The 26,534-nt window shown below is 48.0% G+C and overlaps 1 protein-coding gene across 1 annotated transcript in view; it reads right to left on the reverse strand.

The window, feature by feature from the left end:
• Nucleotides 1–8,108: 8,108 nt before the first annotated feature.
• Nucleotides 8,109–26,534, reverse strand: part of LOC132210203 (uncharacterized) — a 77,355-nt gene continuing 58,929 nt past the window's right edge. Inside the window, exons 2-5 of the mRNA XM_059649628.1 lie at nucleotides 21,508–21,687; nucleotides 18,114–18,320; nucleotides 15,324–15,383; nucleotides 8,109–8,305 (exon numbers count right to left, since the gene is read on the reverse strand). Coding sequence (XP_059505611.1) covers nucleotides 8,109–8,305; nucleotides 15,324–15,383; nucleotides 18,114–18,320; nucleotides 21,508–21,687 — 644 coding nt within the window. The remainder of the gene's footprint in view (nucleotides 8,306–15,323; nucleotides 15,384–18,113; nucleotides 18,321–21,507; nucleotides 21,688–26,534) is intronic.

Raw genomic sequence — 26,534 nt, forward strand, 5'->3', positions numbered from 1 at the left:
CTCTCGATCCATCGCTGTGCCTCACTTCCTCACTCTCACGTCAGCCCTCGCTCACTCCCCAACCCTCACTCCCTCAGCGTCACTCGCCCCGTCCCTGTTCCTCATTCCCTCACCACCCCTCGCTCCCTTTCACTGTCCCTCGCTCTCTCACTGCGTTCCTCACTCCCTCGTGCTGTCCCTCGCTCACTCGCTCTCTCCTCATCACTCGCCCCTCCCCATTCTTCCCTCCCTACCTTCCCGTCCCTTGCTGCATGACCCATTCCAGTCTCTCACTCCCGCGCCGGCCCTTGCTCCCCCATCCCTCACTCCCTCCCTGTCCCTCATTCTCACCCCGTCCCTTGCTCCCTCCCCGTCTTCCCCGTTCCTCAGTCCTTCAATCCCTCACCCTCCCTTACTCCGTTGCTCTGTCCCTCACTCTCTTGCTCCGTTCCTCACTCCCTCGCTCTGTCCTTCGCTCTGCTGCTCCCCTCTGATCCATCGCTAACTCCCTCCCTCTCCATCCCTCGCTCCCACCCCATCCCTCCTTTGCTCCCTGATTCCTTCCCTCCTTGTCCCTCGCTCCATCCCTCCCTGTCCATTGCTCCCTCCCTCCCCCATCCCTCACTCCCTAGTTCCTCTCCCTGTTGCTCCCTCCCTCCCTTTCGGTCCTTTGCTCCCTCCCCATCCCTCGCTCAGTCGCTGCCTCCCAATGCCTCGCTCCCTCCCTCACTCCCTGTCCTTCGCTCACTTCCTCACCCCCTCTTCTGCCTCCCTATACCTTTCTCACTCCCTCCACATGTTTCCGTCACTCCCTCAGTCCATCTCTCCCTCAATCCTTCCTCCCTACTTCCTTCTCCGTTGCACACTCCCTGGCTGTCTCCCTCCCCATCCATCTTTCCCTTTCCCTCGCTTCTCGACCTCGGTCCCTGACTCTCCCATTCCCGTCCCTCTCCGTCCATTGCTCCTTCCATCCCTGTCCCTCGCTCCCTCCCTCCCTGTTCCTGGCTCTGTCCCTTGCTCCCTCACTCCCTCCCCATCACTGGCGTCATAATCCATGCAATGCCCTCTGTCTCTCCCAGTCCCTTGCTTCCTCACTTCAAGTCTCTCCCTCCCTACCCCGTGCTCCCTCACCATCGCTCCCTCACTCCATCCTTTCCCCGTACCTCGCTCCCTCGCACCCTCCCCATCCATCTCTCCCCTCCCTCGATTCCCCTCCCATCCCTTGTTCCTGTCCTTCCCTCCCCATCCCTTGTGGCCTCCCTCCCTCTCTCCTCATCCCTCGCCCTCTGCCTCCCCATCCATCCATCCCTCCCTACCTGGGCCTTGCTGCCTTGCTACCTTCCTGTCCCTCCTTTCCTGTCGCTCCCTCCCTTGTTCACGCCTGTCCTTTGCTCCGTCCATGTCCCACACTCGTTCACTAGCTCCCTCCCCATCCCACGCTCCTTCACTCACTCCTTCCCCATCTCTTGCTCCTTCGGTCCCTCCCAGTGGCTCTCTTGTGGCCCTAATGCCTTGCTGCCACCCCATCCCTCACTTGCTCTCTCACTCCATCTACATCCCTTGCTCCCTCCCCTTCCCTCGCTCTCTCTCCTTGACCCTTGTTCCCTCGTTCCCCATCCTTCCCTCACCCCTCCCTAGCCCTCCCTCCCTGTCCCTCGTGGCATCCCTCCCTCCCTCCCTATCCCTCCCCACTGCCTCCCATTCCTCCGTCCCTACCCGCCCCTTGTTCTCTTGCTCCCTCTCTGTCGCTCCCTTGCTCTCTCTCCCTCGTTCCCTCTTTGTTATTCCCTCGCTCCCTCCCTGTCCCTCTCCCGCCTTCTGTCCCTTGTTCCCTTCCTGTCCCCCTCCCTGTTCCTATCCCTCGCTGCCTGTCCTTGTCTGTGTCCCTCCCTCCCTCACAGTCCCTCACTCCCTGTCCCTCACACTCTAACTATCCCTCCCTCCCTGTCCTTTGATCTCTCCCTGTCCCTCCCCCTCCTTGTCCATCCTCGTCCCTGTCCCTCAGTCCCTCCCTATCCCTCCCTCCATTTCCCTGTCCCTCACACCCTTCCTATCCCTCCATCCCTGTCCTTTTCCCTCGCTCCCTCTCTCACTGTCCCCGTCCCCCTCTCTGTCGCTTGCTCCCTGTTCCTGTCCCTGGCTCCCTCTCACTCCCTCCCAGCCTGTCCCTGTACATTGCTTCCTGTCACTGTCCCTCGCTCCCTTCCAGTCCATCCCTGTCCCTGTCCCACCTCTATTAGCTTCATCCTCTCCTCCTTGCCCTGTCCTTCTTCCCTCCCACTTACCCGCCCCTCCCTCCTCACTGACCAACCCCCATCCCCACTTCCGAGCTACATTTACCTTTACTGGCTCCATCCCCGCCTCCATGACATGTCCGTCTTCTCACCATCTACTTGCACCACTGTCCACCTTCTATCAACGCCTTTCCGCTCCCTCATTTCTGATGAAGTGTCCAGACCCGGAATACCAGCTTTCCTGCTCTTCCGATGCTGTATTCATCCAGCTCCACAACTTGTTATCCCACACCCTGTTACCCCACACCCTGTTATCCCACACCCTGTTATCCCACACCTTGTTATCCCACACCCTGTTACCCCACACCCTGTTATCCCACACCCTGTTATCCCACACCTTGTTACCCCACACCCTGTTATCCCACACCCTGTTATCCCACACCTTGTTATCCCACACCCTGTTATCCCACACCCTGTTGTCCCACACCCTGTTATCCCACACCTTGTTATCCCACACCCTGTTATCCCACACCTTGTTATCTCAGACCCCAGCATTGGCAGTTCCTACTAACCCCAAAGGGTACCATCTCTCTTTTGTGACCTCTCTCTGGACAGGAAGCTTGTGGAGCCCACCACTGGGCTGGGTACTTCCCATCACAGGTTGGTACCTCAGGGTATACAATGCCACATAGACACCGGGAACAACAACCTGATTTATTCAGGAATATTGCTTTTGCTTTTAGTACTGATTTTCACATCTTTTAGTGTGGTCTTATGTTTTGGGGTGGGTGCAATAAAGGAAGACTGTCCCGCAGGAATTGAATTTGTTTATTCTGAAATTTTACTTTGTCCAGACAGTGATGATATTTGTAATATTAATAGAAAGAAATACATTGAAGCTGGAATAACAGAGTTAATCAGTTTATCAGGACCAGAAGGGAACATGTTTATGTGGTATGTCTGTGGGAAAAGATTTCAAACATCAGTGTGAGTGGGAAAGCGCCAACACCCGCACACTGATACACCTGATTCTGAATGTTCCAGTGAGCTAACTGCAGAAATTATACAACATCATCCAGTTATCATTCTGGGAAATAAAAATCCACAGAGCAGAGAAACTGTGCACACATTGTGTTTATGTACAAGGATTCAACAGGTCATCCAATCTGGAGAGATGCCAGGAGATCAGCATCATGGAATAACCATGGAAATGTGTGGATTGTGCGAAGGCATACAGATACCCAGGCCAGCTGGAAGCTCACCGTCACAGTCACTCCAGGGAGAGACCATTCACCTGCTAAATGTGTGGGAAGGGATTTGCTCAGTCACCCAGCCTCGTGTCACACCAGTGGGTTCACACTGACAAGAGGCTTTTTAAATGCTCTGACTGTGGGAAAAGCTTTAGGAGCTCTAAACTTCTAATTCAATATAGACCCGTTCATATGGGGAAGAACTCTTTAAAAACCCTTTAACTCTTAAGAATGAGCTTTCCAACCAAATCCCTTGCAGATTAGGAACTGTTTCTGCTGCTGATATCACTCAAGGGTCAGGAAAATAAAGGTTCAGTCACAAATCTTACAGGAACACTGGTTGTAATCGCCAAGAAAGACTGAACAGCTTAAAATTCAAGAAAACAGGAGGCTGCAAATTAAGCTGATACAAACGGGAAGTTTTGACCCTGTGCAATCCAATCATTGGACCTTAAAGGAAAAGAAAATCAGCTATGAAGAAGAGTGACTCAACCCAAAACTCTGATTTCTCTCCACAGACAATATCAGACCTGTTGACCTTTTCTGGTAATTTCTAATATACAGTTTCTGCAGTCCTTTCAGTTTCTGTTAACTGAATCCGAAGGATTTTTCGTTGCCCCAAGGCATTTTCTAATGTGCATCTCTCTTTCTGTCTGTCTATGTGAGTTAACAATCAGATGGAGATGATGCCGACTGAGTGTCTTCACGAATTTCCAATTGAACCTGTCTCCCCCACACTCTCAGACACCTCATTACTCACTGGTTCATGGAGAAGCTCTGTCAGAAATGAGAACTTCCTTAGATGCGAACTCTCCGTATGCTTCTGACCACTTCCCAGTTCCCTGCATTACTTTCAGCTGTCCCTAATTTGCCCTCACGGGGTTGTTCAAGAGCTCAAAAGGAGAGGGGGCTGAAACTGAGAAATTCAAGAGTCAAAATGAATGAGGAAGAGGAAAATAAATAAACCTGTTTTGTGGATCACAGGGGAGTGAGACTCCAGGATCCGCCTGTTGTAACAGTTCACACAATAACAAGAGACAACATTCTCTTATGAGACTTAAACCCAGGCAGCAGGAGACACAGCCCTGAATATTAACAGATTTAATTCAAACACAGGAGATTTGTTCAGCCAATAATAGCATGCAGTGTAATATAAATGGATGTGAAGTGAGTAGTGAGGGGAAATAATGCCACAAGCTGAAGATGGACAAGTTTTATTGGAACAAGAGAAGACCATTCAGCCCCTCATGCCTGTTCTGTCATTCAATGAGATCAGTGCCTGATCTGTTGCCCGACTTTCAATTTCCAAAACCCACCAGGCCTCTCAATGAGGCTCCTCTGAAACAGACGAGGTACATTCAATATTCACACAATAATATTGAAAAACCTAAAAAAAACTGCAGATGCAGGGGAATCAGAAATAAAAGCAGAAATTGCTGAAGAAATTCAGCAGGCCTGTAAAAATCTATGCATAGAAACCAGAGTTAACCTTTTGGGTCCAGTAACACTTCACGTGACCAGATGCAGCTGACCATTTTCTCTTTTCTATAAAATGCTCTGTACAGTTTTTGGTGCGAGAACAATGAGATTGTCAATAACAACAGAGAAAACTGCAGGTCATGCTCAATCAAAATAAAACCCATTCTGGTTTTTCACTTTTAAATCAATTGTAATACTTTATTCATTATCATTTCAGGAACAGGGTAAGAGACCAGAAAATCAACTCAGTGCCATTGGGTCTGGGAACCATTGTTAATTCTGACCTGGCCTGACCTACATGTGAATCCATACCACATAAACGAGCTTGATTCTTAGCCATCCTCTAGGCAGTTGGAATGGATGATAAGTGCTTGCTGAGCTCTTGATACCTTGTACCCATGAACAAACAAACAAAAAAACAATTACTGCAGTTACTTGAAAGCCAGCTCGTGTTTCATTAAGCTAAAAGACTGGGGGATTTTTGTTTTCCCACATTCAGAGCAGGTGGATGGCCGCTCCCTAATGTGTATTTATCAATGTACAGTGAGGGTTGATGATGCCCTGAACCCAAGCCCAATGTGAGAGCACCTGAACAGTCTCTCTTCATTGTGATCACGTGGCTGGCACATCAGTCCATTTGAACTTTCATAGCATTTGCCACATTGTGCACATTTAAAGGGTCTCTCTTCAGAGCGAACCTGTTGGTGTTTCAACAGGCTGGATGACAGGGACAAATCCTTCCCACACTCGGAGGAGGTGAATGGTCTCGCCCCAGTGTGGACCCATTGGTGTGTCAGCAGGTGGGATGGCTGAATGAATTCCTTGCCACACCCACAGCAGGGAAACAGCCCCTTTCCAATGTGAAACCGCTGTGAATGCCTTCTCACACACAAAGCAGGTGAACAGTTCCTTCCTGGTGTTATTGTGCCGATGTGTTTGCAGTTTGGATGGGTAATTGTAACTCCTCCCACAGAACCCACAGATCCATAGTTTCGTGTTGGTGTGGCATTGCTTCAGTTTCAAAAAAAGTAAGTTGCCCACCTGAAGTCTTGACCACACACGGAATCTGTGCACAGTTTCTCTTCACTGTGAATGGCTCATCTATCTCCACATTCAAAATCTGATGATATTGCGCATACATTAAAGTGAAGCAATTCTGTCAGATCCTGTCTTTTGACTGCACATCCTCAAATTCCAAAACAATGTGGAATTGACCAGAAATAAAAGAACAGGAGCATAAGATGACACAGAAAAATGAAAGGCAGCTTGTGAAATCCAGGCAAATGATCTGGTAATTTACAGGGCTGGCACAGGGGAATAGTGACCATAGAAGCTACTATCTTGTCATTAAATCATCAACTAATTCACTCGTTCATCAGGGATGGGAATTTGTCATCCAATCAGGACCTATGGAATACTCTGACCTTAAAGGGAAAAAGAGAGCACTGGACAGGGTCTAAGAGCAGTCCATGCCTTCAGAGGGAAAGCCTGTAGCCTCTGTGAAGCGACCTGAAGGGGTTCCTCCCTTGGTCTTTTGTTCAGAGCAATTAAATAAAAGCCTGCTTTAAGGGATCATGCAAATCAGCAGCTTGCTAGCTTCTGTGGTGTGAGTGTTCAGTGCTTGCAGCTCGTAAGTGTGAAGTTGTTGTTTCGAGGCCACAAAGGCAGGAGGAGGCGCTGTTCTCATTCTACCAGTTCTGGTTTTGCGATTCAGTTCAGTGTTTTTGATGCTGTCAGGAAAATGCTCCCCAAATGGAAATCTTATCCAATGTGTAACCACAAAGGCATTTTGATGTTGTTATACTGCCTAATATAAAGACCTACAGATGCCGGGTATCTGAAACAAAAAAAAACAGAAACTGCTGAAGAAACTGAACAGGTTTGGCAGTACCTGTGGGGGAACACAGTTTTGAAGAAGTACTGAAACGTTAATTCTGATTCTCTGCCCACAGATGCTGCCAAATCTGCTGAGGTTTTCTAGCAATTTATGCCATTATTTTTAAATGAATGTGTGTTCCAACTATTTGGATGAAACAACCAGTCCCACCATGCACTGAATTTAACCCTTTGGAAATATGTGAACTGTTGGATTCAAATAAACCCAGTAATGAGTCAGGCTTCCTCAGCTCCGCTTGGAGAGATGAGTGAGTGGGTAGTGCCCTGCTGCGGTCATTGCCAAGTGGTTAAGGAGATGGAGTTTGAAACCCATTGGGCTGTCCCTGGGCAGTTTCAAATCCTGCCGACTGTGGTTGAGCCCTGAAGCCAAATCAGAAGGGAGTTTGCTACCCGCCTCCCTGTTTGCAACAGCAATCACAGGAGGGGTGGGGAACAAAGCATTTCACCCATGTCGTCAATGGTGAGAATATGCAACTCAATGCCTGTCGGAGTGGAACCACATTGGAGTTGAGACACACTTAGATATACATTTGATGCTGTGAGCGAAGTGCTGGGGAATGAGCCGAGAATACTCAGGATCTTCAGTTCCACTGCTGCAGACCTTGAAGTCCTTGAGATGTCAGTTTGTGAAGTGACAGGACTGTGTTTGCAAAATACACTCCTGCCTTTGAAGCACATTATTTATTGAGACTGGGGGTAACGGTCACTGTGCATATTCCTGGAATCAGTATCTGGGAGAATCTGGAAAATGTGATACTGGTGTATCTTTACCCAAACTCACTGCTTCTCAATGTCCTGTCTGACAATCCCTGGCCCTGCCTTCCAGGTCAAGATTGGCTTCATGATCCGCCTGCATTTGTTTCAAGCAGCTCATTGAGCTGGGAGCTGGAAGTGAGGCAGGGACTGAAACAGAAAGATGTGACATGAAAGTGTTTATAATTTGCCTTATGCTATGAATTTGGATACAGTAATTGTGAAGTGGAAGGCAGAAAGCTAAAATGTATGGTCCCTTTGAGATTTATGCTTTGTCTGTACTCAGAAACTTAAACAAAAGTCTGTCTGTGAGGAGCAGCTGAATTTGCCAGGACAGGGAACCTCAAAAGGTGAAGCAAATGTACCAAAATCCTCACAGGTCTCAGGCAAAACATGCGTCTTGTTTGCATTTGGCCAATTAATGTAAACGAGGCCCCTCGATACAGGAAGACAATTGGATTTGAATCTGATGGTGTTTACAACCTGAAACCAATCACATGGTAAGAATGTGATGATGTCATAATGGGTAGAGAAGGCGAGTGCATTTGGACAATCGGAAAAAGTCGACTGTCATCTGCCAGAGTTGGCACCATTCAGCTCCCAGAGAAAGCACATCATATTCATCAAAAGTACCACAGCCTTTTAGCTCAAAGTCCTCACTGAAGAGATTATCGAGGTAAAACATTCCTGACAGCAGAAATAATGGAAGAAAAGCTGCGAAGAGAGCGGAGACAACAGAATATTCCAGAAGACAGTCTGCTAATTTGGAGAGATTATTTTATAGTTTATTGCTTCATATGAATTGAGTAAAGATTAGTGGGGCTTGTTTTCACTTAAAAAGCATTCCAGAAAAAAAATAAACCATTTGGGGAGTAGTTAGCATTGGAAGGGTGAATTGTTGGTTTGTTTGTAATTTTGTTAATTTATTTATTGTTTTCTAAGTAAATAAATTTTCTTTATTACTGGTGAAGTGGAGATCAAGGATTTTTTCTTCTATTAAACACCTTTTCATTCGATTACATGGGGAAGGGCGAGCTTCTCTGGATGTTTAGGGGGTAATTATTAGACAAGAACCCCTAGTCCTGTCATAAGAGGTGGGGGCTTGTGTTTTAGTTTAATTATCAGAGGGGTTTGCCCATTCTCTCTCGTAACACTTTATGTCAGTTGTCTTTGAGGGTTGCCTGCCGGGCGCTGTCCTGTCTGATTCCCAGGAGCTGCAGTGATTGGGACAGTGAACCGTCGAAATTGAAATTTGAACATAAGCAGCTTGTGGGTCTATTTCAGCCCAAATGTCCATTTCATGTCCCAGCTCACAGTAACGCTTGTCGTTGCCTGAAGAATTCGCTTGTGATCCAACTAAAGCTGCCTTTGGTAGATCAACTTGTGTGTGGGGACAGAGAGCAGATGTGAGGCGCACGGAACGGGTACAATCCTGAGACCTCTGTTATTCTCGGAGATGTGTCTGGTATCTCCGTCTGTGGATGGAAATCACGAGGAGTTCCCCAAGCGGGTATTAACACAGTTTTACAGCCTCAAACTTCAGTCCCATTTGTGGTCATTTGAGGTTCCAGGGATAAGGTCATTGCCATTTGCCCTCGAAACGTCAACACGCAAGGCTATGGGCCAAATGCTAAAAACTGGGAATAGATTAGATGGAGGTTTGATAATCTGCACTGACACAATGGGCCGAATGGTCGTCTTCCATGCTGTACAAATTCGAGGATGGACAAACTGATCTGCAGTGAAAATAGTCATGAATGAAAATGCAAAACAGTGTCAATGTGAAAATGTACCACACATTCTATCCCTTTCACAGGTTTTCTAGTGGCTAAGATTTGGCCCTCTCCCCTCCCCAGCCCAGCTTTGATTCCTTGTCAGGGAATAGACTCTTGGTTGTGTTATTTTATCGTGGTGACAGCACTTCTAACTGGTCCTTCAGGGGATGGAACGTGAACTGTATAGTTCTATACGTTATTCAGATTAAAATAAAACAAAGAGCTGTGGAAATATGACACAAAAAAGGAGTTAATATGGAAGCTCAGCAGGTCTGGCAGCATCTGTGGAGAGAAAGAGAGTTACCGTATCAGGTCCTGTGACTGTTCTTCAGAACCAGGTTAGTTACGCATTTCTGTATTATAATGCCGGGGAAATTATCGGCTTTGTCTGTCAAATCAGCGTATTAATCAAAATTGCTCGCTATCATCAGCTGACAACTGTCAAGTTTACAGCTCTAAAGGGATTTCATCAGCCCTGACGCTGCTTCCGTTCCCATCAGTGATGAAAGTCTCTGCTTAAATTGTTCCTTTTTCTTTTCCTTGTGTCAATTAGCAGCCATATCGAATGGAAAGTGATTATTTCAGTGTCTACCTCAATTTCTGTCTCCTGTTTTTCTCTCTGTGTATCCACTTCATCCCCTTTCACATTCTCAGTCTCTCCTTCTCCCAATATCGCTCATTTCCTATTCCTGCTCTGTGCAAAGTCAGGAATTTGAAGATAATTTGAGAGCGGACGTGCTGGAAGGCTTTTTCCTCCTGGCTGGAGTGTTCAGAACAGCGCTCACATTCCCTAGTTATTGTGTCTGTCACTTAGGACGAAATGACAGGACATTTCATCTTTTAAAAGATTGTGAATCTTTAGAATTCTAAATAAAATTCTGAATCTGCCAGGCAAACAAAAAGTCCACCACAATGATAGGATTATAGTGATGTATTTCCTGTTGGTGTAAACTGAATGGTGACAGCAGAGAATGAGGGCGATCAGCTCGTTCTGTCTGTGCCATTGCCACAAAATTCCCCGCTAAATCTGCAGATTATCCCGTCTCACCTCGTTATTCCTGCCAAACTGGGTATTAAGGGATGAGAAGAGAAGAAAAGGTGAAGCAGACGTGCTTGTGGAACAGTGGAACGGAACTTCATGATGAATCCAGCAGGAAAAGAGGAGACACTATAGCAGCCTCCTGACGATAAATGCATTTTCTTTGCCGGTAAAATTCACCGGTTCACTCAGCGCAAGCATTGAACTGAATCAATGACCGTGATTATTTTTGTTGTTTGTTCATCTTGTGCCCATCAGACTATTACTGCTCATGCCCCTGTCAGCGCCACAACCCTGCCACATGTAAGCATTGTGCTTAAATGGGCCCAGAGTCACAATGGATAACGTCTGACTATGAATCAGGTGATTGTAAGTTTGACTCCTACTTAACTTGTGTCATTCACAAGTCCTTTACACTCCCAAATTAATCTTCCTCATTACCCTGGAAATTGAGATTCGTTTTGAATTCCTACCTGCAGGAAGGAGAATCCTCTCTGTGTCTCACATCAGAAAATGTGACCATTAGAGGAGGGGAAGCTGAAGCCATCACCCAAGCATCAGTTCAATTTCCCACACCCATTGACCCAATCACTGCATTTCCCAGGAATAGGAATGAAACCAGTCTCTGCTTTGTGACTCTTTGGGAAGCGCAATTAGAGGAGAATCAAGGTGTTTTTTTTTCCAATCAGCAGAGACAGCAGACGAAGCTTCCCCTTCTTTAAGAGGCTGGGACATTGACTCTGATGTTCTCAGGCACATTAAGTGACATGAGAAACTGAAAGGATTCCCATCAGAGACTGCTCTGTGTTTGATTTTGTTCCTGTCAAGAACAATAAACCCTGATTCCCTGACCGGAAACTGAGCCCGGGCCACAGCAATGAGAGCGCTAAGCCACAAGTACTAGATCACCAGGAATGACAGTGGAAAAACATGCTTATGTTCTTACTGACACAGCTTTTGGCCTTTTCTTGTTCACTGAAGATAAGCTTCTCCTTCAAAATAATCGAGTTACTGAGTTTGTACAGAATGGAAAGAGGCCTGACATCCCAGTTTCCAGCACTTAGCCTGTAGCCCTGTGTGCTCTGATGTTTTAAGCGTTCATCTCAAACATATTTTCCCTGTGATGGTTTAATCTCAAGCGACACAAAAAATGGGACTGAAGCCTGAGATGGTAAAACCGTGTCCACGCCCACTCAGGAGACTGCACCTCATTCTCACTCACAGAGAGAAACACACAGACACATTGACCCACGAGTGATAGCGACTTCAGGAGAGAACAACCCCCAGAAAGCAAATATTTCACACATCTAGCTTAGATTGCCCTAATTTATACTTCAAAACCATTGTCTGGTTACAGCAAAGAAAGAAAAAAAATCGACCCCTCCGCTGTCCATATTACTCCCCAATTGTTTCCCCGTAACTCTGCAGTTTATTCTGCCGAACTGGAACATTGCTCACATCAGCTGCTTTCCGTCCTTCAGAAAGATCGTTCTCAAGTACCTGATAGGACAAACAGAAATGTGGTGTTTCAAATGCATTTCTGGCTGGGTGAGGAAATGACGTGGTGGTGTTAATACTATTTAATGAGAAGTAATTTCAAACGACTTTAAAGACCTCCTTCGGATGTTGCTTGCAGAATGTGATGAAAATTCTCTCACTCCCCAGTAAGAATGCAACTCAAGAGCACTCGGTGAACCACTAAACTGCAAAGTCATTCATTGGAAACTGCAATGCAATAGGTTACGGAATAGCCTGTGCATCATACACGAAGACATTGTGACAAATCCGATACAGAGCCGAGGCTATCATGTGCAGAAGAATGGGAGGTTGTAATGCCAAATCAAACAGTGTCCATGGTGATATGAACAGAGCTCTACTCTGGTCGTCTAGTGATGAGGATTCAGTGCCTTCACTGGCATGGCCTTTTAATGTTTAACATTTACATCAATAAATACAAAATACTGACGAATCTTTAGAAACAGAATTATGCCACGGACTAGTTAGAATCACTTCACTGCATATCACAGGTTCATATCAGCAAAGCCAGATGCAATTGTCTGAAGTGCAAATGGATGAAAACAATCCATTGTGGGGACGTCAGGGCAAGTGATGGTTTGTGAGAGCTGACCGTAGGTCTAATGCAGCCAGGCCCAATGTAGGTTCTGAGGGCAGGAAAGCTGATGCTTCAGGTTCCAGAATGGAAACATTAGCTTTCCTGCTCGCCTGATGCTGTTTGGCCTGTTGTGTTCATCCAACTCTGCACCTTGTTATCTCAGATTCCCAGCATCGGCAGTTCCTACTATCTTGGGATTCTGAAGGCTGGTTTTCACTCTTTACCCTGATATATCATCACTCTGGATCGATCACCCACTATGACTCTCCTTTGCGTGCTGTCCTTTGCACGTCTCACATTGGTTCAGAGCCCAGAGGGCATCCATACATGTTAACTTGGCAAATTTCACTCAGCTCAGCCTAACAGTCTCGTATTAAGACCATAAACTTTAGAAGTAGAAAGGAACCATCCAAACGATTCAGCCTGCTCCACCATTTACTGATATTGTGTCTGATATGATAATCCTGAACTGCACTTTCTTGCCTTTCCTCATAACCCGTGATACCTTCACTGAATAAAAATCTGTCGAACTCACCGTTGAATACACTTAATGACCAAGATGTGACAACTCTCTGCTGTAAAGAATTCCATGGATTCACGACCATCTGAGAGAATAAATGTTTCCCCACCTGTCTTAAATGTGCAAGACCCCATTCTGATATTAGGCACTCTGGTGCAAGATTGCCCAGAAGGAAAACCATTTTTTGTGTCCAACATATGAAATCTCCAAGGAACCGGTAAGCTTTAATAAGGACGACGTGTTGTTATTGTAGTACTGTGTCTGAGCACGTGGAGTCATAGAACATAGAACAGTACAGCACAGAACAGGCCCTTCAGCCCACAATGTTGTGCCGATCATTGATCCTCATGTATGCACCCTCAAATTTCTGTGACCATATGCATGTCCAGCAGTCTCTTAAATGACCCCAATGACCTTGCTTCCACAAGTGCTGCTGGCAACGCATTCCATGCTCTCACAATTCTCTGCGTAAAGAACCCGCCTCTGACATCCCCTCTATACTTTCCACCAACCAGCTTAAAACTATGACTCCTCATTGGGTTTCATGACTTCCTCCTCTTTGGTTTCATGCCTGATGTAAAACTTTCACTGACACTTACAGAGCCATCCCCTTTTTGTCTTTTAATGTCAGGAATTTGTGTTCATTTTAAGAGTTTTGACAGGAGCAATAAAATCTTCATTCCTATTTCAGAATCAAACCGAGAACACAGCAGTTGTAATGGTGAATCCCAAAAAGGAAGGTGCGCACAATAGTTGCAACTTTTTGTCTTGACACTGCTTTTGGCCTTTCGTTTCATTTGCAAAATGTTTGAGATTTGGGAAGTCAGCCAGTGATGGGATCTCATTTGTTTCTCTGCTGTATTGCGGTTGGGTGTGGAAGCCTCAGAGTGTGGAAGGCAGTGTGTGGTGGGATCTTGCTCTGTTGCTGGGTGAACGTGTCGGATTCCAGAAATATTCAGCCCTTCGAGCCTGCTCCACCATTCATCGTGATCCTGGCTGATCATCCAACTCAAGAACTTTATCCTACTTTCTCCCCATCACCTTTAACCCCATTCACCCCACGTGCTGTATCTGGTCGCCTCTTGAACACATTCAATGTTTTGCCACCAACTCCTTCCTGTGGTAATGAATCCCACATCCTCAACACTATATGGGTGAAGAAATGTCTCCGCACCTCCATCCTAAATGGCCTACCCCGAACCCTCAGACTGTGACCGCTGGCTCTGGACACACTCACCATCGGGAACATCTTCCCTGCATCTACCCTGTCCAGTCTTATCAGAATTTTATGTGTCTATGCGATCCCTCCTCGTTTATCTGAACTCTATGGAAAACAATCCTAACCTGTTCAATCTCTCCCCATATGCCAGTCCTGCCATCCCTGGAACTAGCCTGGTAAACCCTCGCTGAACTCCCTCGAGAGCAAGAGCATCCTTCCTCAGAAAAGGAGACCAAAACTGCACACAGTATTCTGGGTGTAGCCTCACCAAGGCCCTGTCTAACCCTGTACTCAAAACCTCTCACAATGAAGGACAACGTACCGTTTGCCTTCTTTACCACCTGCTGCAGCTGCATGTTTACCTTCAGCATCTGGTGCACAGGGGCACCCAGGTCCCACTGCACACTCCCCCCTCCCAATTTACAGCCATTCAGGTAGTAATCTGCCTTTTGTTTTTGCTTCCAAACTGAATAACCTCACTTTTACCCAAATTAGACTGCATCTGGATGTGCGTTTGCTCGCTGAGCTGGAAGGTTAGTTTTCAGACGTTTCGTCAACCTCAACCTGAGCTACAAATCTTCTCAGAACTCGCTAGACTGCATCTGCCATAAATTTGCGCACCCACACAAACTGTCCAAATATTCTGCATCCATCTCTGCATCCTCATCACAGCTCACCCTCTCATCCAAATGGGTTCGTCTGCAAACTTTGAGGTGTTCCACTGTTCTGGAGTGAGGTGGGATCTTGCTGTCGGGGGGGACAGGTTGTCAGATTGTGAAATGTAGCCAGGGTTGGGATCTTGCTGTGCTTTTGATGCTTTTTGTACAGTTTTATTCAAATTTTATTTCAGTCTCCGTCTTTATCACACCCGCCATCCCTGAGGAGATTTAATCCAGGAGCTGAAACTCGGGACGGTACAGAGACAGAGAAAGAATCAAATTGTTCTGCCATGACGAATCCTCAGACGGGAGCTGGAACCAGAGAGAGAGATTGATAGAGAGCGACAATAAACCATTCCATCTTCTTGTGGTTCATTTCCAAACTCGTGCTCACGAGGGAAACTAACTGTGGGGTTCCGGCTGTCTCAGGGGTTTGTACCACATCGGGATGAGCTCTGGGCTGGGGACTGGTGTGGCAGAAAGGCAAAGGGGGGTTGCTGAACAGTCCGATCCCATCGTCTCCCTCTCTCTCCATATTCCCAGCCGCCGGCCGCTCCCACATTCTTCACATCAACCCCCCCATTCACTCTCCCCACACGCCATTCACTCTCCCCATCGCTCCCCCCGTTCACTCTCCCCCTCCCGCCTCATTCACCCTCCCCTCCTCACCCCATTCACTCTCCCCACACCCCGTTCATTCTCCCCCTCCATTCCCCCCGCTCACTACCCCCTCCCTTCACCCCCGCTCACTCTCCCCCTCCTGCTCATTCTCCTCTTCCCTTCCCCCAATCACTCCCCCACTACTTCCCACCCCGCTCACTCTCGCCCTCCCTTCCCTCCGCTCACTCTCCCCCTCCCTTTCCCCCGCTCACTATCCCCCTCCCTTCCTCTCGCTCACTCTCCCACTTCCTTCCCCCCCCCGCTCACTCTCCCCTTCACTTCCCCCCGGCTCACTCTCCCGCTTATCTTTCTTTGTCAGTCCTACACTAACTTTCTCTCTCTTTATCCCTCTGTCTCTCTCCCTGGGGGTGTCACTCTGCCTGCCTGTGTCTTTCTATCACTGTCCCTTTCTCTGGGAGCAGGGTTTGGACTCAATGTCGGAATTGCGGGTGCTGAATAGTTATTGGAGTGCCTTCCTCACTCTCTCCCTCTCTCCCGGTGGCTTTTCTCTCCACAGTCAATGCCCCTTTTTATCCTCTCAAATTCTCTTTCTGTCTGCCTGCCTGCCTTTCTCTCTCCCTCCCTCTCCAGCTGTCAGTCTCCCTCTCTCCCTGCCTCCCTCTTTCTGTTCCTCTCCCTCTGTCGGTCCCTGTCCCTCTGTCCTATCCCTGTCTCCCTCTCTTTCTGTTTGTTCCTGGCTCTGTCTGTCCCTCTGCCTCTGTCAGGCCCAAACCTGTGTTGGGGGGAGGGGGAGAGCAACATTTGTGAGGGCACAAAGTGGGGGCGGGGGCAGTTCCAAAATAGGGATGGAGGGCACACTTAAGGGGCAATATCTGCAGTGAATAAAAACCGGAAGAACGGCGGATGCTGTAAATCAGGAACAGAAACAAAGTTACTGGAAAAGCCCACAGGTCTGGCAGCATCTGTGAAGGAGAAAACAGAGGTAACGTTTCGGGTGCTTCCTCAGAACTGGGTCCCGGGACCCGAAACGTTTTCCTTCTCAGATGCTGCCAGGCCGGTTGGGCTTTTCCAGCAACTTTGTTATTGTTCGGTATTTGGAGGGAACGGAAATGTGGGAAATGCAATATTCGGAGCGCAATTTTGGCAGGTGGGGGCTAAATATTTGTGCGGGGGCAGTGCAGTATCTAAGGGGGCAATAGAGTTTTGGTGGGCACAAAATGTGTAGATGGGGTACAATACTGTGAAGGGGTGGCAACATTTGAAGATGCACCTCGGAGGGTCGCGAGAGGGGCAAAACCAGGAGTCAATGAAACGTGTTGAGGGAAATATCGGGGGAAATGGAGGAGGGGAGAATGTGAAATGAAAAGAGTATCGGGGCTCAAAACTGGAATACACAAAAATCTAAACGTCACGTTTTGGGGTGGGAGGTGGGGAAAGAGAGAGGCAGAGAAAAATGCAGAAAAAAAATGCAGAGAGAAAAGACAAATAAAAGTGGAGGGAAAAGACATGGGAATGGAAGGGACAAAGCGTGAGGGAGGGGCCCAAAAGAGAAGTTGCCAGTGAGAGAGGGGGAGAATGAAATAAAGAGTTGACTCTGTGAGAGACAGAGACACAGGCAAGAGTAAGAGACAGAGAGAGAAAGAGCGAAAGGGAGACAAGAGGAGAGACTTTGAGAGAAAGAGACAGGAATTCAAAGAGAAAGAAAAAGAGAGTGAGATACACGGACACATACACACACACACACACACAAACACACACACACACACACACACACACACACACACACACACACACACACACTCGCCTCAGACCTGAAATACACACAGAGACAAAGCTGGAGGTTCAAACCAGCTGCAAAACACTTTTATTCAGACATGGGAACAGAATCTTCTACAACCAGGGAACACAGATTTATCCCACAGCGAAACATAGTATTTTCACACAAACCAACACGAGGTGTGAATGGTGTTGAACGTGATCAGTAAAGTCCGTGAGTTTACTTTTAATGAGCTTCTGGGAATGAACGTAAATCCACTTCAGCGACGTACATCAAATGGTGACATGGATCTGTTGTACGAGTGGACATTTGTTCATTGCACAAATTATCCCTAGTTTATTTCTCTCGGTCTGTGTATATTTGTGACTGTGTATGAATATGTCCGTGTGTCTCTGTAACTGTGTGCATGAGTGTGAGTTAGTGTTTATGAGTGTGCATTAGTGTCTGTCTCTCTGTTTGTGTGTGTCTCTGTGCCTGTGTCTCGGTGCAGTGGGGTCTCTCTTGTCTTGGTGGTGAATCCATTGAAATGTGTTTTACCTCCTCTCCTCTTTCATTCTGTCTCTACCTCTTTTGTTTAAAGTGATACACCTGTCCTGTTAATGTGTGTCTCCATATGTGTGTCTCTGTGTGTATGTATCTGTATTTCAATCTCTGGCTGCAGGGGTACTCCCTGGAGGGATGTTTGAATGAGTGAATCATGAATGAATTAAAAAGTTAGGAATTAAAAACTCATTTTCTCGCTCCCTCTTGTATTTAAAGTGATACTTTATCGTCGGCCTCCCGACGACTCTACACAAACCGCTGATTTTTTTGTTCCTTGGAAGGCATCGCAGTGTTTTAACATCTCCGGACACACAGTTGCTTCGCTCTTGAAACAATGTCTTTGGAGACACAGAGAAGTTTTGTCCAATAGATGTTGTCCCTGAGATATTAGCAGAACGAGACATGAACAAGCCCACTGCTGATCTCACTCCCTTCACATTTGATTTCTTTTCCAGCTTAGGATCTGGGAGAGTAGATTCCAAAACATGACAAATTGCAGAAAGTGTAATAAGATTCCCCATGCCTCCTCACAAAACGGTTTACTCGAAGGTACCTGAGTACATTCGCAAAGCGAATACTCTATTAAATGTATATAATGTCAGGAAAATGCCCAAAGGCAAACCATTTCCACATTTGCAGGGGGAACACAACATTTCTGAACATGAACATATTTACTCTGACGAGCATCAGTACATTTTCAATCCTCTCTGTACCAGCACATTTTGTGTGTGTGTTGCTGTTGCTGTGATCGAGCCCCTCTCTCTTTCTCTCTGATTGAACCCCTGATGCTTTTCACCCTTCACCATCCCCTGTGCAGTGGCAGGGGAGGCCAGCAGATAGTGGCGTGTTACCACTTTAACATAAGGGACAAGTCAGTGGTGAGACAGGGGAGCCTTTCTCTTTCCTTCTCTCTTACCCTGCGCTCGCACATTCTCTCTCTCCCCTCTCTGTCCCTCCCTCCTTCTCTATGTCCCTTTCGCTCCTTCTTTCTCACCCCCTCCGTTTATCTCCAACCATCTCCCCCCTCGAACAATCTCTCACCATCTCTCCCATTTCTTCCTTCCTCTCTCTCTCTACATTTTCTCTCTTGCTCTCTCTCTCTGGCCCACCATTCGGAAAGCTCATGTTTGATGTGATTCTGTTTGAATGCCACCTCCCTGCCAGAAAGAAGGTGTCTAAAATCTAAAACGACAAGCAAATTGAGACTATGAACAAAGACAGCGAACATTAGAAGATATAGAGTGTCAGTGAGAAGCTAATTGTTGAGAATGTGATGCTTGCGAGTCCTGTCCACTTCCCTTCCATCACTTCATTGAACATTGGGAGATAACTGATTGGCTGCCAATCAACTCAATTTTTTTTCTGCCTTTTGCGCTCAGGAAATTGCTGGGCAATTGCCCGTATTTCTGGGTAGATGCCAGTGCTGTGAATATACTGGCACAGATTGGCTTGGGTCCATGCCAGTTCTGGAACATGACCCTTCAGTGTTATTGCTGAAAGTCTGTCAGTGCCTACAGCTTTTGTAATGTCCAGTTCCTTCAGCTGTTTCCCGATATTCCATGGAGGGAGTCAATTAGTTCAAGATTGACATCAGGGACATTGACGTTCTCAGGAGGGGCAACAATAAGAAGATACAAAAGGCATACCTGTGTGATATGGCTGTACTGCATGCAAAACAAAACTTCTCACTGTATCTCGGTACATGTGACAGTAATAACTCAAACCAAATCGAACCGAGGGGTCATCAGCTCGACACTTCTTATTGAAGATGGAAGCAAACAGTTCTGCCGTGTCAGTGGAACGATGCCCTGTGTTCCCTCAGCATTGACTCTGGGAATATTTACGGAGATGTATCTTCCTGTTATGGCTCGAGTTGCCCACCTCCATTCACAGCTCCCCTCGGCAGGTCTGCACAGCTCAGACCTGATCTGCTGTTTAGGTGGTCCCTTAGCTGTGTCAATCACAAGCTGCTTTCACTGTTTGTCCTTCAGTTACGCCTATGTTTAATAGCACCAGATTGACACACTCAGTCCTGGCCCATGGCAATGGCATGTGGGCCCACACCTAGATGTTTCCCACAGCAGTGTCCATTGTTCCCAACACACACAGGGATGACCTTCAGCCCCACCACAACACTGTTCCCCTGAAAAATGCCAGGGATCCTACACCCACTTTGTTCCCCTCCCACTGACCTGCTGCACCCCCACTACACTAATCCTTTAACAACAGGCGTGGCCTTCACCCATACGATGGTCCCGAGCACCATCCTATTCCCCAATCCACACTGTTCCCCCAGCCATGGGAGGTGAGAGAGGATGAGATGAAGTGAGCCATGGGGGCTGTCAAAAACCAGAAAGAGACGGAGGTTGGAAAGTCGAGAGTGTGAAGGAGAATGTGGGAGAGAGGGTCTGCAAATAAAAGAGGGGAGTAAAAAGAATGAGGAGAGAGAGGGACATGATGAGATTTGGAGGGAGATATGGAGGGAGATGTAACGGAGGTAGAGATGAATTCTGTCGAGGCCGGGTCAGAATGGGTGACACACAGGTGACTGCAAGGACAGACGGACTTAAACCCATATCCTGTGCTTGTCCCCAGTCCCCTCCCCTTCCCTGAGGACAGGACATGGGGCCGGGTCTGTCTCTCCCCACTCAGCTTCTTCAGCACAAAGACAGACGACAACATTTTTGCTCTGCAGCCTGGCTCCTGTTTATTTAATTACACAGTGAAGTAGTAGTTACAGTCAGTGGAATGGTGCCTTTTCTCTTTGGCCTGTGAGTTGAGAGAAACATTGACATGTTTCCCTGTAACCCCCTGTGGGATAAGGTTGGATAAACCAGCACTACCCTCAGTCTGTTACCATAGCGACAGGCTGCTTAATTGCTGAAACATTGAACTGAAATGAGAAAATCCTGGATGGATTGATTAATGAGTGAATTTGATTGATTGATGAATTTGGGTAAAGGGATATTTCAGCACATTCTTCAGCTGCTGCCTGAACTGAGTCTGGGTCACGGCATAAATCGCGGTGTTTGTGCAGCAACTGAGGAGCTGCAGCATGAAGCCCAATTCCTGCACAAAGCGAGCTAGATGCACAGACTGATACCCAAACCACCACATCCGGAACCATATGGAATACACCATTAACATTGACCATAACAGGATGAAATTGGCCGAGATCGCAAACAGTAAAATGATGGATTTTTTTCGATTTCTCATTTCTGTGTCACACTGACCGTCCCCATTGGTGTGAGCCCGGAGTCTCCTGCGGGCTCTGCTGGTCACTAAAATGTGTCTGATGGTGAAAACATTGAGCAGCAGAATCAGGAGAAATGGGAGAGTCGGGGTTAGAATGTGGTGGAGGAACTCGATTGTGACCCAGACACGAGATGATTCAACATCGTCTGTTACATCACAAAACCAGGGGTCGTTCTTTAGCCGATAGCGAGCTTTGAACATAAAGTACCAGAAAATGTTCTTTAAACAGCTCAGCACAGTCACTGTTCCCAGAACCACAGCCGCCGTTTTCTCACTGCAATATTTACTTTTCAGCTTCTGGCAACAAATGGCCACAAATCGATCAAAGGTGAAAGTGACGGTGAAACAGACAGAACAGTCAGTGGCTGCATAAAGCAGGACGGCGTGGATATTACACACGGGGATGGAATACAGGAATAAAAACTGTTCCAGATAAACAGTGGGAATGTGTCTCAATATCAGGTCGAGGATAATGACCAGTAGATCCGCCACTGCCATGGCCCCCAGGTAACGTCTGACATATGGAGACAATCGACAATCTTTATAAAGCAGGACGTAGATCGTCACTACGTTAACTGTGAGGAAGGAAAATAAATAAAATATATATCAGCCTGGAGGCAAAGTTACCAGTTTGATTGAGGACCCAGTGGCATTTTCAAATTTATCGCTGATTTACTGAAAAGAAAAGCTGAAACAACCCGTAGTAATGTCTCAATTTGTTTTATTTTACAAAAAAGCTAACATAAAATACAAGAAACTCTCCCTCCTGAAAGACACAAACACACATCCAGAAGGACAGATGGCTTCTAGAACATTCCCACAGACTCGATCACTCGAGAGCAGGCACAGGTCATTTCCTTACAGTTCCTGATATAGAGGGTGAAGACGTTGCTCTCCTGAAGGATTCTCTCCCAGTTCCCTGAAGACAAACGGAGGATGGAAATTTCAGTCTTTTGGTCCACATTGTGGTCAATTTTTGTTTGTGAAGAAACATGAACACAGGGAAAATGTATTCACCCCATTAACCGCCTGAGGGGAAATTGAAACAGAGTCTCCTTCTCTCTGGAATGGGATCTTTTCCCTCGGGATCTTATCTTTTATTCAATTAACTAGCATCCAACTGTTCACAAATAATGTCGGATACAGAATGTTCCGGGGAATGTCGGTTACAGAATGTTCCGGGGAATGTCGGATACAGAATGTGATGGAGTCATAAAAGATCCACATCACAAAGGCCCTTCTGTCCTTCAGTTTTGGTGAGACCCACTCAGCCTCGCGGTGGAAATCTCTCCCCAAACTCAACACAACTGGCAAACACAAATTAAAGGCATTGCCAGATCAGCTGAAGTGGTCAGTTATCTCACATTCTCAATCCACCTCACAGAATCAGCCCAGACACCACAAACCCAGATGGAATATCTGTTCAGCATGGAGCACTGTGCAGACCAGGCTAGTGTCCTGCTCAATACAACCCAGCAATCTGTCCAGAGTGGGACACTGTGCAGGCCTCACCAGCCAAATAGATATCAGTCCAGCACGGGGAGCTGTGCAGACCACACCAGTGCATTAATATATAAATCCGGACCAGGTATCTCTCCAGCACGGGGGGGTGGGGGGGCAGTGAGGTGAACACCACTGAACTGATCTGCAAACCTGGAGCAGTTACCCTCCCAGCGTGTAGATCTGTACAGACCACCCCAGTGCAGTGCTCGGTAACGCTGTGTTAAATCACCTCCCAGCCTGGGGAAACTTGCAGCCCATGCTGGAAGTGACAGGATGTGAGGCTCCCATCCATTTACAGCTCCATATCTCCAATGTGCCATGACAAGGGGTGCCATGGGTGTGAAAATCACTGCCAGAGAGAGATGGTGGGGAATCAGTTTAAATACGAACAAATGGGATGGGTTGGATATACAGACAGAGAGGGGGAGATTGAGAGACTGTGTCATGGAAGGATGTGTTCACAACTTTAGAATGCTGACATGTAGACATACTCCCCAACACTGAAGACACTGCATTGATCCAACATTGTCGACTGATTCAATCCGGACACCTCACCACTTCCCCCTCACCTACACCATCACTAACAGCAGGGCCATGCGCATTCACGTTCATTCCCTTCCTCCCTTTCCCTCATTCCAGGAGGAACAGCCTGGAATAGGACAGAAAAGGCCAAGCAGGGCGGTGGTGTTCCCCACATCAGTTCCCGAACCCACCTTCCCCCGCCGCATGGGGAGGGCCCTGGAATGAGCTGGAGAGAACCAGGACGACCTGTGTGGAGATTCCAAAATATACACATCCCACCGACTGAGTAAGGAGTAATGTTCAGTGAAGAGTAATTCTCACTTTAACCCCACTGTCAGTTCCATTCCCACCTGGCATAGCTTAGAAACCATGCCCCTGATGCCATCTCCCTTTTATATCGAGACGGTACAAATGGAATCCCCACGGTCTCGGTGGGCAGGAGGGTGGGCTCACAACACATCGTCTCCACCAGCTCCCAGGAAGGGAGCACGGAGTCTCCCTCCTACACCTCCTCCTTCAGACAGCTCAGATACTGAAACTAACCTGTAATATTTACTTGTCTCCCAACATCTTCAATAATCAAGCATTGAAAATCTCACAGAGTCACAGTCCCCATGGAACAACTGAAATACTGACACACTCACTGGAGAGAGCAAATACTGCTGTACTCGCATGGAGTGACTCAAATAAGGAAATGCTGTCCATGGAATAACAGAAATCCTGACACACACCAGATGGAATGAATGAAATATTGACAAACCACAGAGACAGAGACATTCTGATAGGCTCCCCTTATTTGTGTAAGTATCGGTGTATTTGTGTGTGTATCTGTGTGTCTCTGTGTGGGGCAGGTCTGACAGTCTCTGAGATAATGGGAACTGCAGATGCTGGAGAATCCAAGATAATAAAGTGTGGAGCTGGATGAACACAGCAGACCAAGCAGCATCTCAGGAGCACAAAAGCTGACGTTTCGGGCCTAGACCCTTCATCAGAGACGGGGATGGGGAGAGGGTTCTGGAATAAATAGGGAGAGAGGGGGAGGCGGACCGAAGATGGAGAGAAAAGAAGATAGGTGGAGAGGAGAGTATAGGTGGGGAGGTAGGGAGGGGATAGGTCAGTCCAGGGAAGATGGCCAGGTCAAGAAGGTGGGATGAGGTTAGTAGTTCGGAGATGGAGGTGCGGCTTGAGGTGGGAGGAAGGGATGGGTGAGAGAAGAACAGGTTAGGGACGCAGAGACAGGTTGGACTGGTTTTGGGATGCAGTCGGGGGACGGGACGAACTGGGCTGGTTGTGTGATGCAGTGGCGGGAGGGGACGAACTGGGCTGGTTTTGGGATGCGGTGGGGGAAGGGGAGATTTTGAAGCTGGTGAAGTCCACATTGATACCATTGGGCTGCAGGGTTCCCAAGCGGAATATGAGTTGCTGTTCCTGCAACCTGCGGGTGGCATCATTGTGGCACTGCAGGAGGCCCATGATGGACATGTCATCTAAACAATGGGAGGGGGAGTGGAAATCGTTTGCGACTGGGAGGTGCAGTTGTTTGTTGCGAACCGAGCCGGAGGTGTTCTGCAAAGCGGTCACCAAGCCTCCGCTTGGTTTCCCCAATGTAGAGGAAGCCACACTGGGTACAGCGGATGCAGTATACCACATTGGCAGATGTGCAGGTGAACCTCTGCTGAATATGGAAAGTCATCTTGGGGCCTGGGATGGGGGTGAGGGAGGAGGTGTGGGGGCAAGTGTAGCATTTCCTGCAGTTGCAGGGGAAGGTGCCGGGTGTGGTGGGGTTGGTGGGGAGTGTGGAGTGAACAAGGGAGTCACGGAGAGAGTGGTCTCTCCGGAAAGCAGACAAGGGTGGGGATGGAAAAATGCTTTGGGTGGTGGGGTCGGATTGTAGATGGTGGAAGTGTCAGAGGATGATGTGGTGTATCCGGAGGTTGGTGGGGTGGGGGGTGAGAACGAGGGGGATCCTCGTTGGGCAGTTGTGGCGGGGGCGGGGTGTGAGGGATGTGTTGCGGGAAATGCGGGAGACGCGGTCAAGGGCGTTCTCGACCACTGTGGGGGGAAAGTTGTGGTCCTTGAAGAACTTGGACATCTGGGATGTGCGGGAGTGGAATGCCTTATTGTGGGAGCAGATGCAGCGGAGGCGGAGGAATTGTGAATAGGGGATGGAATTTTTGCAGGAGGGTGGGTGGGATGAGGTGTATTCTAGGTAGCTGTGGGAGTCGGGGGGATTGAAATGGACATCAGTTACAAGCTGGTTGCCTGAGATGGAGACTGAGAGTTCCAGGAAGGTGAGGGATGTGCTGGAGATGGCCCAGGTAAACTGAAGGTCGGGGTGGAAGGTGTAGGTGAAGTGGATGAACTGTTCGAGCTCCTCTGAGGAGCAAGAGGTGGCGCCGATACAGTCATCAATGTAACGGAGGAAGAGGTGGGGTTTGGGGCCTGTGTAGGTGCGGAAGAGGGATTGTTCCACGTAACCTACAAAGAGGCAGGCATAGCTGGGTCCCATGCGGGTGCCCATGGTCACCCTCTTTGTCTGTAGGAAGCGGGAGGAATCGAAAGAGAAGTTGTTGAGGGTGAGGACGAGTTCGGCGAGGCGGATGAGGGTGTTGGTGGAGGGGGACTGGTGGGGCCTGCAGGACAGGAAGAAGCGGAGGGCCTTGAGGCCATCTACATGCGGAATACAAGTGTATAGGGACTGGACATCCATGATGAAAATGAGGTGTTGGGGGCCAGGGAATTGTAAGTTCTGAAGGAGGTGGAGGGCGTGGGTGGTGTCACGGATGTAGGTACGGAGCTCCTGGACAAAAGGGGAGAAAATGGAGTCCAGATGGGTGGAGATGAGTTCGATGGGGTAGGAACAGGCTGAGACAATGGGTCGACCAGGGCAGGCAGGTTTGTGGATTTTGGGAAGGAGACAGAAATGGCCCATGTGGGGTTGGGGAATAATAAGTTTGGAGGCTGTGGGTGGGAGGTCCCCTGAGGTGATGAGGTCATGAATGGTGTTGGAGATGATGGTTTGGTGCTCGGTGGTGGGGTCATGATGAAGGGGGCAGTAGCACGAGGTGTTGGAGAGTTGGCGTTTGGCCTTGGCGATCTAGAGGTCAGTGTGCCACACTACCACTGCGCTACCTTTGTCTGCGGGTTTGATGGTGAGGTTGGGGTTGGAGCGGAGGGAACGGAGGGCTGCCCGTTCTGTAGGGGAGAGGTTGGAGTATGTGAGAAGGGTGGAGAGGTTGAGGCGGTTAATGTCTCGACGGCAGTTGGAGATGAAGAGGTCAAGGGAGTGTAGGAGGCCTGGGGGTGGTGTCCAGGAGGAGGACTTGTGTTGGAAGCGGGTGAAGGGAATCAGTGGAGGGAGGGTTAGGTTCCCGGTTGAAGAAGTAAGCATGGAGGC

Source organism: Stegostoma tigrinum, chromosome 11 (assembly GCF_030684315.1).
Source record: "Stegostoma tigrinum isolate sSteTig4 chromosome 11, sSteTig4.hap1, whole genome shotgun sequence".
Classification (NCBI taxonomy): Eukaryota; Metazoa; Chordata; class Chondrichthyes; order Orectolobiformes; family Stegostomatidae; genus Stegostoma; species Stegostoma tigrinum.